Raw genomic sequence first — 17613 nt, 5'->3', positions numbered from 1 at the left:
GTGGATGCCAGTATCTAGACTTTCAGAAAGCCTTTGATAAGGTCCCGTACGGGAGACTGGTGACTAAAATTAGAGTACATGGTATTGGGAGTAGGGTGTTGACATGGATAGAAAATTGGTTGGCAGACAGGTAGCAAAGAGTAGAAGTGAACGGGTCCTTTTCAGAATGGCAGGAAGTGGCAAGTGGAGTGCCGCAAGGCTTGGTGTTGGGGCGCAACTGTTTACCATATATATTAATGATTTGGAAGAGGGAATTAAGAGCAACACTAGCAAGTTTGCAGATGACACAAAGCTGGGTGGCAGAGTGAACTGTGAAGAGGATGTTAGGAGTTGCAGGGCGACCTGGACCGATTGAGTGAGTGGGCAGATGCGTGGCAGATGCAATATAATATAGATAAATGTGAGGTTGTCCACTTTGGCGGCAAAAATAAAGGGGCAGATTATTATCTAAATGGGGTTAGGTTAGGCAAGGGGGAGGTGCAGCGAGACCTAGGCGTCTTTGCACACCAGTCACTGAATGTTGGCGTGCAGGTACAGCAGGCAATGAAGAAAGCTAATGGAATGTTGGCCTTCATAACAAGAGGATTCCAGTATAGGAGTAAAGAGGTTCTTCTAGAGTTGTATAGGGCTCTGGTGAGACCACATCTGGAGTATTGTATCCAGTTTTGGTCCCCTAATTTGAGGAAGGACATCCTTGTGATTGAGGCAGTGCAGCGTAGGTTCATGAGATTGATCCCTGGGATGGCGGGACTGTCATATGAGGAAAGATTGAAAAGACTAGGCTTGTATTCACTGGAGTTTAGAAGGATGAGGGGATATCTTATTGAGACTTATAAAAGGACTGGACAAGCTAGATGCAAGAAAAATGTTCCCAATGTTGGGCGAGTCCAGAACCAGGGGCCACAGTCTTAGAGTAAAGGGGAAGCCATTTAAGACTGAGGTGATAAAAAACATTTTCACCCAGAGAGTTGTGAATTTGTGGAAATCCCTGCCACAGAGGCCAGTGGAGACCAAGTCACTGGATGGATTTAAGAGAGTGTTAGATATAGCTCATGGGGCTAGTGGAATCAAGGGATATGGGGAGAAGGCAGGCACGGGTTATTGATAGGGGACGATCAGCCATGATCACAATGAATGGCGGTGCAGGCTTGGGCCGAATGGTCTCCTCCTGCACCTATTTTCTATGTTTCTATGTTCATAAAACTTCTCTACACTTTAGCCTAACAGCATCCTTGCCATAGCAGGGTTACCAAGAACGAACACAACATTCCAAGTGCCGCCTCACCAAAGTCTTGTACACCAAAGTTGCAACATATGTTTCAACATGTTCCAACATAATGTTCCAGCGGCTGGGCTTGTATATTCTGGAGTTTAGAAGGATGAGAGGATATCTTACTGAAACATATAAGACTGTTATGGGTTTGGACATGCTAGAGGCAGGAATTATGTTCCCAATTTTGGAGGAGTCAAGAACCAGGGGCCACAGTTTAAGAATAAGTGGTAAGCCATTTAGAACGAACACGAGGAAACACTTTTTTTCGCAGAGAGTTGTTAGTCTCTGTGGAATTCTCTGCCTCAGAGGGCGGTGGAGGCCGGTTCTCTGGATACTTTCAAGAGAGAGCTAGATAGGGCACTTAAAGATAGCGGAGTCAAGGGATATGGGGAAAAGGCAGGAATGGGGTACTGATTGGGGATGATCAGCCATGATCACATTGAATGGCGGTGCTGGCTCGAGTGGCCGGATGGCCTACTCCTGCACCTATTGTGTATTGTCTAACTTCTATACTCATTTCCTTGATTGATGAAGGTCGATTTGCCAAAATCCTTCCTCAGCACCCTATCTATCTGTGATGCCACAGGCAGGAAACTATGTACTTGTTCTCCTAGATGCATCCGCTCCACAATACTCCCCAAGGCCCCACCATTCACCATGAAGGTCCTACTTTGGTTCAACATGCTAAAGTGCAATACCTCACGCTGATTTGAATTAAACTCCATTAGTCTTTCCACTGCCCACCTGCCCAGCTGATCAAGATCTCTCTGTAATTTTTGATAACCATCTTCAGTGTCTGCGTTACCAACCATTTTAGAGTCATCTTCAAACTTACTAATCATGTCATGTATATTCTCACCTAAATAGCTGATATAGCTGACAAACAGTAATGGGCCCAGCAACATCCCCGAGGCAGAGAACTGGTCACAGGCCTCCAGTCCGAGAAACAACTTCTACCATGAAGCTAATTCTGCATCAATTAGCTAGCTCTCCCTGGATTCCATGTGATCTCACTACCAGAGCAGCCTATTATGCAGAACATGGTCAAAGAAATCCATATAGTCTATATCTATCACCATGCCCTTAGCAATATTCTTGGTTAATACAAAAAACAATCAAATTTGGGAGACATGCACAAAACTATGATGTCTATCCCTAATCAATGTGTGTAGGAACTGCATATGGCAGCTTACACCAAACATGCTGGAGTAACTCATCGAGAACAGAGAGACCATTGGGACTATAATAAACTAGACTAAGTGGGACCCATTGGGTCCCATGTTCACATGGGAGGGCTGAACCCCCAATGCAATATTCCACCTCTCCACCAATTCCACCTCTCCACCAATTACTTGAACCCAAACAACCATTTGCAGTGCATTTTTAATTCAACCCAAAAAAACAATTTGCAGTGCATTTTTACTTCAACCCAAACAACCATTTGCAGTGCATTTTTACTTCAAACCAACCATATTTTCATTTTCAAACCACATTAAGGGCACTCACAGTTGAGAAGACATGTGTTCAGTTATTCAGAGCTCAGAGAGACATGACCCTCTGGCTTCCTCCATCTTGCAGAGACTGAATGAGGCACAGCACTTCCTGGTTTTCATAGTCCCTCCCCCTCCCTCCAGCAGGGGCAGCAGACAGAATGGCTAATATTTTTAAAACATTAATATCTCTCTGATCTTTCATCGATGGTAAAAATCTTCTGGTCCTGGAAGGCGGAGGGGGGCCCTGAACGAGGTGGCCAAAAATGACGGTCATAGGTCACGGCGTTCTCTCAGAAATCGCAGCACAGTGAGCTATAAACGGTCAAGATCAGACTTTTAGTAATATATATATTAAATATGTCGACGCCCTACACATGGTGGCTCTATGCATACCTCGTGTATGCAAAACAAAGAATTTCATTGTGACATGTCACACGTGATAATAAAGTATCAATCAATCAAAATTCTCTTAATTTTATTTGGATTCCTCCCCTCTCCCTTAATTTCCTTTTATCCTCAGTTAGTTGATCATGGGCAAGGAGGATATACTGAATAACACTTTGGTTCCTCTTCCCATAAATCATTTCCGGGTCTTGGAGGATTGAGTGAAATCCTTCTTAAATTGAATGGATTAAAGGCCGATAAATCCCCAGGGCCAGATAGGCTGCATCCCAGAATACTTAAGGAAGTAGCTCCAGAAATAGTGGATGCATTAGTAATTCTTTCAAAACTCTTTAGATTCTGTAGTAGTTCCTGAAGATTGGCGGGTAGCAAATAACCTCCATTTTAAGAAGGGAGGGAGAGACAAGAGCCTCAATTACTCTTGCCATCCAGGGTTCCTTGCCCTTTACCTGCACACCTTGAATTTTCACCACCTCACTTTTAAAACTATCCCACTTCTCCAATCAACTTTTGCAAGTTTCTGTCTAATACCATCACAGTTGGTCTTCTCCAATTTAGAATATTAACATGGACGAGCCCTGCCTATTAGTACCCATTTTGAAGAAAATGGAGCTGTGGTCGTTGGTCCCAAGTGTGCCCCCCTCCACCCCTTAGTGATACCTTAAGTAGGTGAAGTTTTGTCCTGTCCCTTGTAGGGCCTTCCACCTATTGCCTGAGAAAACTTTCCTGAACACCTTTGGCAAATTCTACCCCATCTAAGCCTTTGGTACTATGGCAGTCCCAGTATATATTGGGAAAGTTAAAATCCTCTACTTTAGTTTAGTTTTGTTTAGAGATACGGTGCGGAAACAGGCCTTTTGGCCCACCGAGTCTGCACTAACCGACGATCCCCGCACATTAACACTATCCTACACACACTATGGACAACATTTAAATTTTATACCAAGCCAATTAATCTGCAAACCTGTATGTCTTTGGAATGTGAGAGGTAAGCAGAGACCTAAAACCGGATGAGAAAAAAACACGCAGAGAGTGGTGAATCTCTGGAACTCTCTGCCACAGAGGGTAGTTGAGGCCAGGAGTTAGGTCACAGGGAGTATGGAGAGGAGGCCGGGATCTCTGGATGCGCCATGATTAAAGCAATAGCGAATGTGCACCGCTATGCCATCCCGGTGCTATGCCAGGGATACTACTGTGACTGAACACTCCTTTTCCTAGTCTTCCAATTCCTTGCCCTTTCCTGCACATCTTGAATTTTCACCACCTCACTTTTAAAACTATCCCACTTCTCCAATCAACTTTTGCAAGTTTCTGTCTAATACCATCACAGTTGGTCTTCTCCAATTTAGAATATTAACATGGATGAGCCCTGCCTATTAGTACCCATTTTGAAGAAAATGGAGCTGTGGTCGTTGGTCCCAAGTGTGCCCCCCTCCACCCTTTAGTGATACCTTAAGTAGGTGAAGTTTTGTCCTGTCCCTTGTAGGGCCTTCCACCTATTGCCTGAGAAAACGTTCCTGAACACCTTTGGCAAATTCTACCCCATCTAAGCCTTTGGTACTATGGCAGTCCCAGTATATATTGGGAAAGTTAAAATCCTCTACTTTAGTTTAGTTTTGTTTAGAGATACCGGAAACAGGATGGCCCACCGAGTCAGCAGTAACAATACACATGAGAAAAAATTTTATGTACAAATGAAAACCTGTAATCTTTGGAACAAATTTACCAGAGACCCCTGGTTACGCAGCACGGAAAGGTCACGGAGTTACGGGTCCCTGGCGCTTAAGGCAAATTTATGCCACCAAGGCCCTACTGTGAAAAACCTTTGTCACAGATCTAAAATTTGGGAGCCCAGCTAGGTGTTCTTTTTCATCCTGTTTTATTTATAACACAGTTATTTCACTCATATAGAACTAATTTACTGGGTGAATCATGAGAAAAAATATGTAATGTCAACAAATTTACCCCCTGGTTAAGCAAAATTTACCCCCTGGGGGCTGCCATGATTGTTATTATCAGTTTCATCATATAGCTTACTGGGTGAATCATCTATAATGTCCCCTCTCCTGCCATGATATTCCCACTCCCTCTCTACAGTGCCAGTGCCAGTAACATCTGTGCCCTGGTGTACCTACCACAGAAACTGCCATAGGAAATACCCTTTGTGATCACAGCAGACACTAGTTTGCTCCGGGAATTATATTAAAACCCCACAATCTGTTGACTATCAAATTCAAATTCATGTTTCCACTATTCGGTTTCTTACCATGTCTTAAAATGATTTATATGTTGCAATCCACTACAAGTATATTCAAACAGCAGTATAAATGATATGCTAAGCCACACGTATAATCATGTAATTTTATACAAATCTGAATGATCAGAAAACATTTCAGTTGAACACATTATACATATGGTGACAGTTTTTTTGAATAATTATTAAATACACTAAAACAAAATATTTGACAATATACACTTTAAAGTATGAATGTTATCACTGAATGTTATATATATCTAAGAAAGAAAACCAACATTCAAATAGGTCACCAATACACCAGTGTATTGGGAAAAAAATAGTTACAAAAGTGCGATTTTTGTGTTCCTCAATGCTGGCACCATTCTGCCTCTTTCACTTAAAAGTAATAACATCTTGTAATTTCCCACAAGAAATTCAATTTCAAATTTAAGTTGCTAAAACAAAACAACTTCAGAAGCTGTGAACATATCTTAAAGCATAATCAAAAATATTTTGACAGGAGAAACTGGTGTGATAAATAGGTAACTTCCTTATAAACAACAATCAGATCATAATAAATGGTTAGTCTTATGAATATTGAACGTGCTCTGAGAAGTTTAAAAGCAATCACTTATAATCCAAGACTGAATGCTCAAGAAATGTATGGGTACTTAAGTATTTGGAGATCATAAGTAGTTCATCAACAAAATATGTTAAATATACAATCCTTCTTCATCTATTTTACATTTACATTAGTAAATAATAAATTGATGTTTTATTACTTGTACATTAAAGTAAAAAAACTACCGTCAGTTACCAATTTTAATAAAGCTGAAGACGTCTTTGAGCATAAGTATTTTTGAATCTCAGGAAAATACCCATCTCGTCTTGAGTTATTTTCCTTAAAAGACATGAAACATCGGTGACCATCAGTCCTCTAATTCTAATACAAAAACTGGTCAAGGAGAGTTGCATGTCCATAAAATTTAGTTTACAAAATGATCAATTAAGTTAATTGATTAAAATTATGTTGAAGGATTTTAAGCTGAAAAAACAGCAAAAATTTGCCTTAAAGAAAAACACTGCAGCTAGTTCAAATAAGACTGTAAATAAATGTATAATTTGTGATGCTATAATAAATCAACATATAAATTTCTTCTTTATCCATCTAAAGTAACATCTTTCAACCAATTATATATATAAAAAAATTAACATCAAGATAAAAATTGCATTATAGCTCATATTAGCTTTGGTTTTCCAAACATGGAGCCTTGCAATACAAATGTTACAGCGTATAAAATATATATGTGTATACCTATGGATATATACACTAAAATTTGTCTCTTTTTCCATTTCCAATGCTACAAGATGAATATTTGTCAATAACAATGGCTGATATGATTAGTGTTTTTGTTTAAGCAAACATTTATTGATGGATACCACATTCCTTTACTTTACACCATATAAAGGCATATATTCAGTAGGGCAAACAGTCTATTGCCCTCGGCTGTTTGACAGATATAGAGCTGTGTTACTATATTGCATTCTCAGATTTTAACACTGTTCACCATGGATGCCATGGAGATTTTGTAGTCTTGCCAGCAGTTATCAAAGAAAGACTATGTAATTTGCAGGGATTAGCCCCGTTTTGCCTTCATATGTTCCTTGTAGCCATCCTGGTTCCACTGACGAGTGCACTAGGGTTTAATAAAATGAAAAAAAAAATCATTCAATGTACTGCAATTTAATGTAAAATCTGTTCTGTTAAAACTAACAATTTCTGAAGATAATATTAACTTCTCCAAAATAAAAATCAAGTTTCACTCCTTGCACATTTTAAGGAAATCAAAAAAGTGTAACTTTGCACATCCAAAATTAATACACTGTGCAGTGGAAAATTATCATATTCATAATACATAAAATTTATTAGCACTCCCACAGTTGATGACCTCACAGCCAGCAATCTGAATATGGATAAACCATTATCTAATGTTGACACCATTAAGAGTACATTTACGTGGTTTAAATTTCTAATGCAACACATTTTTTCTCAGGACTTCACAATGGAACTCCTTATGGGCCATCGTTCCCCCTGCCACATGTGGGGGTTGAAACCCAGGCCAACCATCAGCACTGGCTCTTTTCAAATTTGATGGCCTGGCTTTATATTTTTTAATTCTAATTTTTCATGCACCGTTTACTTTGCTATGAGCTTAAAACAAGAAACCTGTTTAGATTTGATTACACATTAAACGATGGGGTAGTCAGTCATTGGAGTTATTGCAAGTGGTCAGAGAGGCGAGAGAAAATAATGTATCTCTAAACCAAACTAATACATAGCACTATCCATTTACCAGCATAGGTATGAATTAATGTCCAATGCCTTGTCAATCATTGATCATTAATTTTCACAGGCACATGCTATTATTGAAACTACAGTGTTCATTAACAGGGTAATTAAGGTGCGTCATATTTTTAATGTGTATGTGTTTGTGCTCAAGAATACAAAAGAAAAGTCTACTCCAGTGCACAGAAATAAATATGAGGTGGTCTTTACAACACCATGCTCAAGAGGGTGAAATAATTCTTGGCCATTCTACGAACACTTCATGAGAAAACAAAAGTCAATGAAATTGTTATTTTAAAAAGAAAAAAAAAACAATTCTAAGGTGGAAAGCTCAGAAAACCATTATGTGATTATGCAGAAAGTAATCACTGCATTGCAGGCTGCCTGTTCATTAACATGGCTTCACTGTGCAGTTATGCCTCTGTCCCACTTAGGAAACCTGAACGGAAACCTCTGGAGACTTTGCGCCCCGCCCAAGGTTTCCGTGCGGTTCCCGGAGGTTGCAGGTGGTTGCCGGAGGTTGCAGGTAGTGGAAGCAGGTAGGGAGACGGACAAAAACCTCGGGGAACTGCACGGAAACCTTGAGTGGGGCACAAAGTCTCCAGAGGTTTCCGTTCAGATTTCCTAAGTGGGACAGGGGCATTAGTGTTAACTGTGCAGGAAGTAACTGCAGATGCTGATATACACTGACGACAGACACAAAAAGCTGGAGTAAATCAGCAGGACAGGCAGCATCTCTGGAAAGAAGGAATGGGTGACGTTTTGGGTTGGGTCTGAAGAAGAATCACGAACCAAAATGTCATCCATTCCTTCTCTCCGGAAGGTGCTGCTAAAGTAAGTTGAATTTAGAGATGCCCTGTTACCATAGGGTGCATAGACGGCAGACACACTGAAAGGACAGTGGAAGCAAATAGTTGCAAAGATTCATTCTTAGCATTTGGCCTCTGAGGACATGAATACAGCACAAGAAATTCAACAGCTTCACAAATGATTAAAGGATTAATCAAATGTTACTTTACCAAATGCATTGTCGACCACCCAAAACAGATTGTTTTGCATACGTTACTTGGATTTTATCCACTGATTTAATTGGCAGTTATGTTAAACTTTTCCTTTTCAAAATACTTTTGGTTTAAAGATATGTGAAGACAAAATGCATTGTCAACTTCTCAAATCATCACACCCTCATAATCCATGCCGAGTTGGTCAATCCAGATGGGACTTAATCAAAACCTAACAAGCACATGTGTCACTGAATATTGGTCCACTTAATACTGTTGCATACCTTATACCTATATCTCACAGCTTTTACATACTCCCTGTTATTTAACCTCGATAACCACAACCCCCAAGGACTAACACAATTTTACTCTTCTCCTTCCCTACAAACAAATGGTGCACAGTGAAGGTTTCTAGGAAGAAAAACTATTAATAGACACAAAATGCTGGACTAACTCAGCGGGACAGGCAGCATCTCTAGAGAGAAAGAATGGATGATGTTTTGGGTCAAGACCATTCTCCAGACTGATTTGTCTGAAGAAGGGTCTCAACCTGAAACGTCACCCATTCCTTCTCTCCTGAGATGCTCCCTGTCCCGCTGAGTTACTCCAGCATTTTGCGTCTATCTTCAGTGTAAACCAACAACTGCAGTTCCTTCCTACACAAGAAAAACTATTACTCAAGTGGTCCTCGTTGAATGCATGGCAAACAGCCAGTCTGAAATGATTAAAGATATCATCATACTTAAACCTCTTTTTCACATCAGTGTCTCACAATCTGTTGTGACTTACAATCTTTAGCTAGTGTCAGAAAGCACATTATTTTCAATTCCCCTTCACTTCAACCTTATTTATGTGCCTCTTTCCTTTAGGATGTTGATGAATGACAATCTTGACAGGCAGTGGAGGAACATTAGGAAGCCAGTGATGCTTAAAACAAACTATCATTTGGTTTCACACTTGCACACTCTAGCTAGATGTTGACGTTGTTAGATTGCAGATGGAAACTACCTGTGATATGGTGCAGAGCAGTCACACAGCACCCAGGTCAATGGGCAAAGATGCCACTGATGCCAGCTTGGTAGAGGGGAAAATCACACACACAACATTTGCTACAGATGAATCACCATTACTGAAATGTCCTGCAGAAGGCAACTGATATGTACAGTGCATTCAGAAAGTATTCAGGCCCCTTCACTTTTTCCACATTTTGTTACGTTACAGCCCTATTCTAAAATGGATTAAATTCATTTTTTTATCATCAATCTGCACACAATGCCCCAAAATGAAGAAGTGAAAACAGGTATTTAGACATTTTTGCAAAGTAATTAAAAAGAAATAACTGAAATATCACATTTACATAAATATTCAGACCCTTTGCTATGACACTCAAAATTGAGCTTAGGTGCATCCTGTTTCCAATGATTATCTTTAAGATGTTTCTACAACTTGACTGGAGTCCACCAGTGATAAATTAAATTGATTGCACATGATTTGGAAAGGCACACACCTGTCTATATAAGGTCCCACAGTTGACAATGCATGTCAGAGCAAAAACCAAGCCATGAAGACAAAGGAATTGTCCGTAGACCTGAGACAGGATTGTGTCGAGACACAGATCTGGGGAAGGGTATAAAACAATTTCTGCAGCATTGCAGGTCCCGAAGAGCACAGTGGCCTCCGTCATTCTTAAATGGAAGAACTTTGGAACCACCAGGACTCTTCATAGAGCTGGCTGCCTGGCCAAACTGAGCTATCGGGGGAGAAGGGCCTTGGTCAGGGAGGTGACCAAGAATCGGATGGTCACTCTGACAGAGCTCCAGTTCCTTTGTGGAGATGGCAGAACCTTCCAGAAGGACAACTACATCTACAGCACTCTACCAATCAGGCCTTTATGGGAGAGTGGCCAGACGGAAGCCACTCCTCAGTAAAAGGCACATGACAGCCCGCTTGGAGTTCGCCAAAAGGCACCTACTCTAACACGATTCTCTGGTCTGATGAAACCAAGATTAAACTCTTTGGCCTGAATGCCAAGCGTCATATCTGGAGGAAACCAGGCACCACTCATCACCTGGCCAATACCATACCTACAGTGAAGCATGGTGGTGGCAGCATCATGCTGTGGGGATGTTTTTCAGCCGCAGGAACTGGGAGACTAGTCAGGATCGAGGGAAAGAAGAACGGAGCAAAGTACAGAGAGATCCTTGATGAAAACCTGCTCTAAAGCGTTCTGGACCTCAGACTGGGGCGGAGGTTCACCTTCCAATAGGACAACGACCCTAAGCACACAGCCAAGACAACACAGGAGCGGCTTTGTGACAAGTCAGTGAATGTCCTTGAGTGGCCCAGCCAGAGCCCGGACTTGAACCTGATTGAACATCTCTGGAGGGACCTTAAAATAGCTGTGTATCGACGCTCCCCATCCAACATGACAGAGCTTGAGAGGATCTGCAGGGAAGAAAGGGAGACATTTCCCAAATACAGGTGTGCCAAGCTTCTAGCGTCATATCCAAGAAGACTTGAGGCTGTAATTGCTGCCAAAGGTGCCTCACAAAGTACTGAGTAAAGTGTCTGAATATTTATGTAAATGTGATATTTCAGTTATTTATTTTTAATTACTTTCCAAAAAAGTCTAAATACCCATTTTCACTTTTTTATTATGGGGTATTGTGTGTAGATTGATGATTAAAACAAATGAATTTAATCAATTTTGGATTAAGGCTGTTACGTAACAAAATGTGGAAAAAGTGAAGGGGTCTGAATATTTTCTGAATGCACTGTATATGCCACGAAACATTTAATGTATGGAGAATTTGATAGATAAATTGCATTGAATATCAAGAACATGGAGATGTCCTACTCCAACCCCATACAGGGTTTGTGATGTGAAAGTGGTGGTTAGCTCTATCAACCTAAATGTAGAATCAACCAAAGTATCTGGTAATGGCACCTTAGCACCCATTGCAGCGCCAGAGGAAGCTCAGACCCCTGTGGCCTTGCAAGGATATTTTAATGCCGCAATAGGTCAGTGTCCAAATATCAATGTTCTGGGAGTTGAAATTTCCTCCTCCAACTGGCTACAGAGGTCACGATGGCTCCATCCCGAGCATGGCATGGCTCCAGGCAACACCAGCCCACAAGTTATTTCTCCCAGGATATGTCCTCTCTCCCCTCCCACTCCACTGATGCCCTTTGCTCATCAACTGATGTGGTTGCTCATCAACTAAAAACTCTACACGACCAAATTGGTTAAACTTGACAGCCAGATCCACTGGTACTCAACATTGTCCTCCAAGGGTATTTGGAATCTGCTTCACTGATTAACCTGCAGAAACCATACTGTTCAAGAGCAATGCAGCACTGTGTAATAGCGCAAGGACGGGGCAAGGCACAAAGATATCTTGTAGCTGTGTGCTACATGCACCCATGTAGAAGTAGAACTGTTGTCAGAAGCAATGTGCCTACTTTCTCTTTTCTCCCTCTGGAAGAAGATACGAGAGTTTGAAACCTTGGATGAACAGCTTGTTCTGCACTGTTTCAAGAGTCTGATAGCACCTGGAGTCTCTTGCATGCCTTTCCTAGAGATGCTGTCACATACTATCAACCCTGCCCCTTGCGGTTATTCTGTCTTTGTACTTTAATAATTTTTCCACTATTGCAGAATCTTTGCTTCATTCTAACTCTGCTTCTATGATGGAATCCACTTAAAACAATACATGTGTAGAGTACAACTGCTCTATCTGCAGCAAAATGAAATGAGCTGTGGTCACTGCAATGTTGGACTTTGGTCGCTGTAGACTAGGCCTTCCTGCACTTGTGAGTCAAGAATAACACCATTCTGCAAACTGGCAAAATACTCATGGACCACAAAATAATTTGTGGAACATTGTTTCTTGGCTTACAGTGGATTCCCGATCTGAACTAAAGCTAGTAATATTTAGGAGTCTTGTATTGTATTGTAAGGTTTTCTTGTGGCTGGAGAACGTGGGCTTGAATGCTTTCTCACTAAGCATAGTGTTACAGTGGGTTGAATCTTCAACTAAGATTTTCAGATGTGCCGTCTCAGATTCCTGCTACCAATCTATTCATGGGCACGAGCTCTAGGACAGAGTCCATTCTTTACCCCCGTCACTCCAGGCTCATTGAAATGGGTGAAAGTAACCGGTTGAAAGGCGAGTAGAACCTTTACATAATTTAATGAAGTTTGTGTGTCTGTGTGTGTGTGATCATCACCAAGTCTCATCACTGTTGAGTTAGCGCAGGTGGTTATACAGTCAGATGTTGTGCCACACTACACTTGCCACGTTAATGTGATGGGGGGGGATCCAGTAAGATTACACACTGAAAATTCATTGGGAACATAAAATACACCCGCAACATTAGACTAGGGAAAAGCAGTGCACTAACACTGAACCAGCAGTTTTCTCAAATGCAACTGGCATCAACATTAGTAAAGTAACATTGATGACTTAAGGGCCTGTCCTACTTAGGCTATTTTTAGGCGACTTCCGGCGACTGTCATAGTCGTAGCAGGTTGCCGAAAAACTGGCGACTGGACCGCCCTTCGACATAAAATTTGAAATAGAATCATTACTTTAACAACAACAAAAAAACGAAGTCAGCACCGTGGCAACCTACGTCACCTGGCGACAACTTACGTTAACCTGGCGACAACCTACGTTAACCTACAACTACGACAGCACCTACGTCAGGAGAAATCAAGCTACGTTCATTTGCATCAAACCCGCTTGTTGAAAATCCTGCGGTGACCAGAAAGATGCTATGACTCTTTGGGCGACTGAGGAGACGGCTCACGACCACACAGGCGACACCCCGGCGACCATTGCAGATAAATTTGCAAACTTTCATCAGTAAACCTTTCTGCAACACAACTAAATAAATAAACCAAATAACCAATAAATGTTAAAAATGACCATTTTCCCAATGGGCAGCAGAGAAAACTGATGGTGGTAGCAAAAGAGTGGTTTGGACACAAACCTTTCACTCAACAGAGGGTCATATGAACAAAATAGTTTATAATGATGAATATCCAACTCGACAACCAATTACAGTTCCACTTCTAATGGGATGATACAAATTCTTCCTTGTATGTGAAGGCCAAATCAGCAAGTTAACATCGTAATTCCAAAACACACCATGTTTTTGAAGATATAACAACTGTTTTTCAAAAATGCAAAGCACTATCTAATAACAAATTCATATTTGAACAGTTAATGACACAGCACTTTATTTGATATTTTGACTTTCACGACAAAAACTTTTATAAATAATCTTAAGACTTACCATTAGTGAACACTGCCCCCTGTGGGAAAGAGAGCTCATGGCTGTGCTCCGCTTTGCAGGCATACATGGCTTTGGCATGGCTGTTTCAGACAGTTACCATAAAACATATCATTTAATTACTAGTAAACTATTTCATAGCAAAAAAGTTAATCAGATAGTTATCAGAGAAATATTTCACAATGTACATTGGGCATTATTTGTGTAGGGAGGAACTGTAGATGCTGGTTTAAACAAACGATTGACACAAAATGCTGGAGTAACTCAGCGGGACAGGCAGCATCTCTGGAGAGAAGGAATGGGTGACGTTTCGGGTTGAGACCCTTCTTCAGACGTCATGGTAACTATTTTAAACATCTGTGTATAATAAGGTTACAAACATTTCAGTCCATTTTTGTTTAACATTTAAATTACCTGTTACTGTGATCAAATATTATTACGATCTATCTCGTATTGCATCAGTGACCTGGAATGAATATACAGATGGACACTGTTCTTCAGTCAGCGAAGCTTTGAGTTGTCAAAACAATTGTTGACTGTTTCTAAGTAGTGGGAGGACAATGCAATACCTCGTGACTCGCTGCTTAAAACAATGGTGATGCTTTATCATCTCCTGAACACCACTATAATGCAGCATATTATGTGCATTAGATTTTGTTTCTTTAATTGTTTTACAGGTGTGTTTATGTAACTAACTGAAGACCAACATTAGACAAAAGTGCTGGAGAAACTCAGCGGGTGCAGCAGCATCTATGGAGCAAAGGAAATAGGCAACGTTTCGGGCCGAAACCCTTCTTCAGACTGATGATGGGTTAACCTTAAATGGACCAACATTAAATGTAGGTTCCTCTTCTATACAGGTCTTGATTTTTAAGCATTATTGCTCTCTCTCTTTCTCTCAAGCAAAAGTCAGTATCCAGACACCTCAGTTGGATCAAAGTGACATCCAAAAGTACCATCTTCATCATGTTGACAGCATTGAAGCTATATTGTAGCTGCTTTTGGTGAATTTGGACGCAAGCTTCCAGCTGCAAAAAGCACAGTAGCACAGGACTTCAAGATGCCATAGAGCCCCAGAGTGAATTCTGCCCCACCATGGAGGTCAGGACCATAAGCAGAGGTCTACAGAAAGCAGGAGGCATATAATACTGCAGATGCTGTAAACCGGAGTGCGAAGAAAAATGCTGGGGAAGGTGAGCGAGTCAGGCAACATCTGTAGAGGGGAATCGACAGTTGATGTTTCGGGTTGAGACCTTTAATCTGGGTTAGTGGAGAGGAGATAACTAGTATGAAGATGTGATGAGGGGTGTGGCAAGAGCTGGCATGCAATAGATGGATCCAGGTGAGGAGAGATGGATTAGAGGAAGGAGGGGAAGAGGGGTTGAGCTAACCGCTGAGGTTGGGAAATGATTGCTGGAGGTAACCAGGGGCTACAGATAATAAAATCTGATGGGAAAGGAAGATGGAGCATGGGACCAAAAAACAGAGTGTGTAGGAAAGAACTGCAGATGCTGATCCACACACAAAGATAGACACAAAATGCTGGAGTAAAGGATTTGGGTGAGGTTTTGGGTCGAGACTTACGTGTGCAGATGGAAATTGGGGGGAAGAAGTACTAATTGGGAGCGGTGTGTGGGAGAAAAATGGCTGAGAGGGAGCAGGGTGTTATGAGAAAGAAGGGTGTGAGTGGGAGGATTTGGGTAGATAGAGGGGCAAGGGCAAGTTAGCTGGAATTACTGAATTTAATGTTCATGTAGTCAGGTTGTAGTCTGCCGAAGAGGAATAAGAGGTGCTGTTCCTCATGTTCACATTTGGTCTCACCCTGACACTGAAGAAGGCCAAAGACAAACAGCTGAGCATGGGAAAGGAAAGAGAATCGAGATTTCTGGCAACTTGGAGCTCCAGGTGGCCATGGCAGACAGAGAGCAGGTGCTCACCAAACCAGTTGCCTAAAGTGTTTAAACATCCTAAATTAACACTGTACAATGAGTGACGTCGTTCATTGTGCCAAATGTCTTTCTTTCATTGTACATAGTGTCAGGTGTAATTTTTCAGACATTGCAAAATGCTTAGAACATCAGTGTTTCCTGAAATCATGCATGAAAATGTTGTAATTCACCTCATGAATGCAGTATAATGTGGATAAATGTGAGGTTATCCATTTTGGTGGCAAAAACTGGAAAGCAGACTATTATCTAAATGGTGGCCGATTGGGAAAGGGGGAGATGCAGCGAGACCTGGGTGTCATGGTACACCAGTCATTGAAGGTAGGCATGCAGGTGCAGCAGGCAGTAAAGAAAGCGAATGGTATGTTAGCTTTCATTGCAAAAGGATTTGAGTATAGGAGCAGGGAGGTTCTACTGCAGTTGTACAGGGTCTTGGTGAGACCACACCTGGAGTATTGCGTATAGTTTTGGTCTCCAAATCTGAGGAAGGACATTATTGCCATAGAGGGAGTGCAGAGAAGGTTCACCAGACTGATTCCTGGGATGTCAGGACTGTCTTATGAAGAAAGACTGGATAGACTTGGTTTATACTCTCTAGAATTTAGGAGATTGAGAGGGGATCTTATAGAAACTTACAAAATTCTTAAGGGGTTGGACAGGCTAGATGCAGGAAGATTGTTCCCGATGTTGTGGAAGTCCAGGACAAGGGGTCACAGCTTAAGGATAAGGAGGAAATCCTTTAAAACCAAGATGAGAAGAACCTTTTTCACACAGAGAGTGGTGAATCTCTGGAACTCTCTGCCACAGAGGGTAGTTGAGGCCAGTTCATTGGCTATATTTAAGAGGGAGTTAGATGTGGCCCTTCTGGCTAAGGGGATCAGGGGGTATGGAGAGAAGGCAGGTACGGGATACTGAGTTGGATGATCAGCCATGATCATATTGAATGGCGGTGCAGGCACGAAGGGCCGAATGGCCTACTCCTGCACCTAATTTCTATGTTTCTATGTTTCTATGAACCATCTCAAGTGAATTCCTGTGCCAGTATTTCAACCGATTGAGTTATGAATTAGTGAAGTTTTGGGTTGCTGTGTACCGACTGCTATCCCAATGATCTGATTCATCTGCTTCAAATCTACTTCATCTATTCTATTAATATTATAAATCTATTAATCCAGAAGTATCCGGTGCTTATAGCTTTACAAGCAAAATAATGTAAAAATTTCCAACAGAAAATTAGACTGTAAGAGATCCTTGAAAAGCATCTCCAGTTTTGTAGTCTAACAATACTAAATAAAGAAACACGTTAGACAGTCATATAATCTGTTTTTGATGGGCTTTGAGACCTGCATGAAAGCTGGAGGAGCTCAATAACATCATTAGAACTTGGTTTAGTTTGGTCGGTGGGGGCGCTGCACTGGCGGCAGCCCTGTCAGCAGCGCGTTAGTTTTTTCAACTTTTTTTATTTTTTTGGTATGTTTTGAAGTATGTTTTTAATGTTCCTTCGTGTGTTTTGTGTGGGGGGTGGTGTGGGGGGGTGAGGGGGAAACCGTTTTGGTCGCCTCCTCCAAGGAGAGGCGACTTTTTGCAGGTCGCCTCCCCCGTGGCCTAACAGCGAGG

The 17613-nt window shown here is 41.4% G+C and overlaps 1 protein-coding gene across 1 annotated transcript in view; it reads right to left on the bottom strand.

The window, feature by feature from the left end:
- Positions 1-5516: 5516 nt before the first annotated feature.
- The window catches only part of arhgap42a (Rho GTPase activating protein 42a), a 252691-nt gene continuing 240594 nt past the window's right edge, over positions 5517-17613 (bottom strand). The window contains exons 23-24 of the mRNA XM_055637337.1: positions 14054-14133; positions 5517-7101 (exon numbers count right to left, since the gene is read on the bottom strand). Coding sequence (XP_055493312.1) covers positions 7013-7101; positions 14054-14133 — 169 coding nt within the window. The 3' untranslated portion in view covers positions 5517-7012. The remainder of the gene's footprint in view (positions 7102-14053; positions 14134-17613) is intronic.

Source organism: Leucoraja erinacea, chromosome 6 (genome assembly GCF_028641065.1).
Source record: "Leucoraja erinacea ecotype New England chromosome 6, Leri_hhj_1, whole genome shotgun sequence".
Taxonomy (NCBI): domain Eukaryota; kingdom Metazoa; phylum Chordata; class Chondrichthyes; order Rajiformes; family Rajidae; genus Leucoraja; species Leucoraja erinaceus.
Note: the sequence above shows the minus strand (reverse complement) of the source record. Positions and strands in the feature narration are given on the sequence as shown.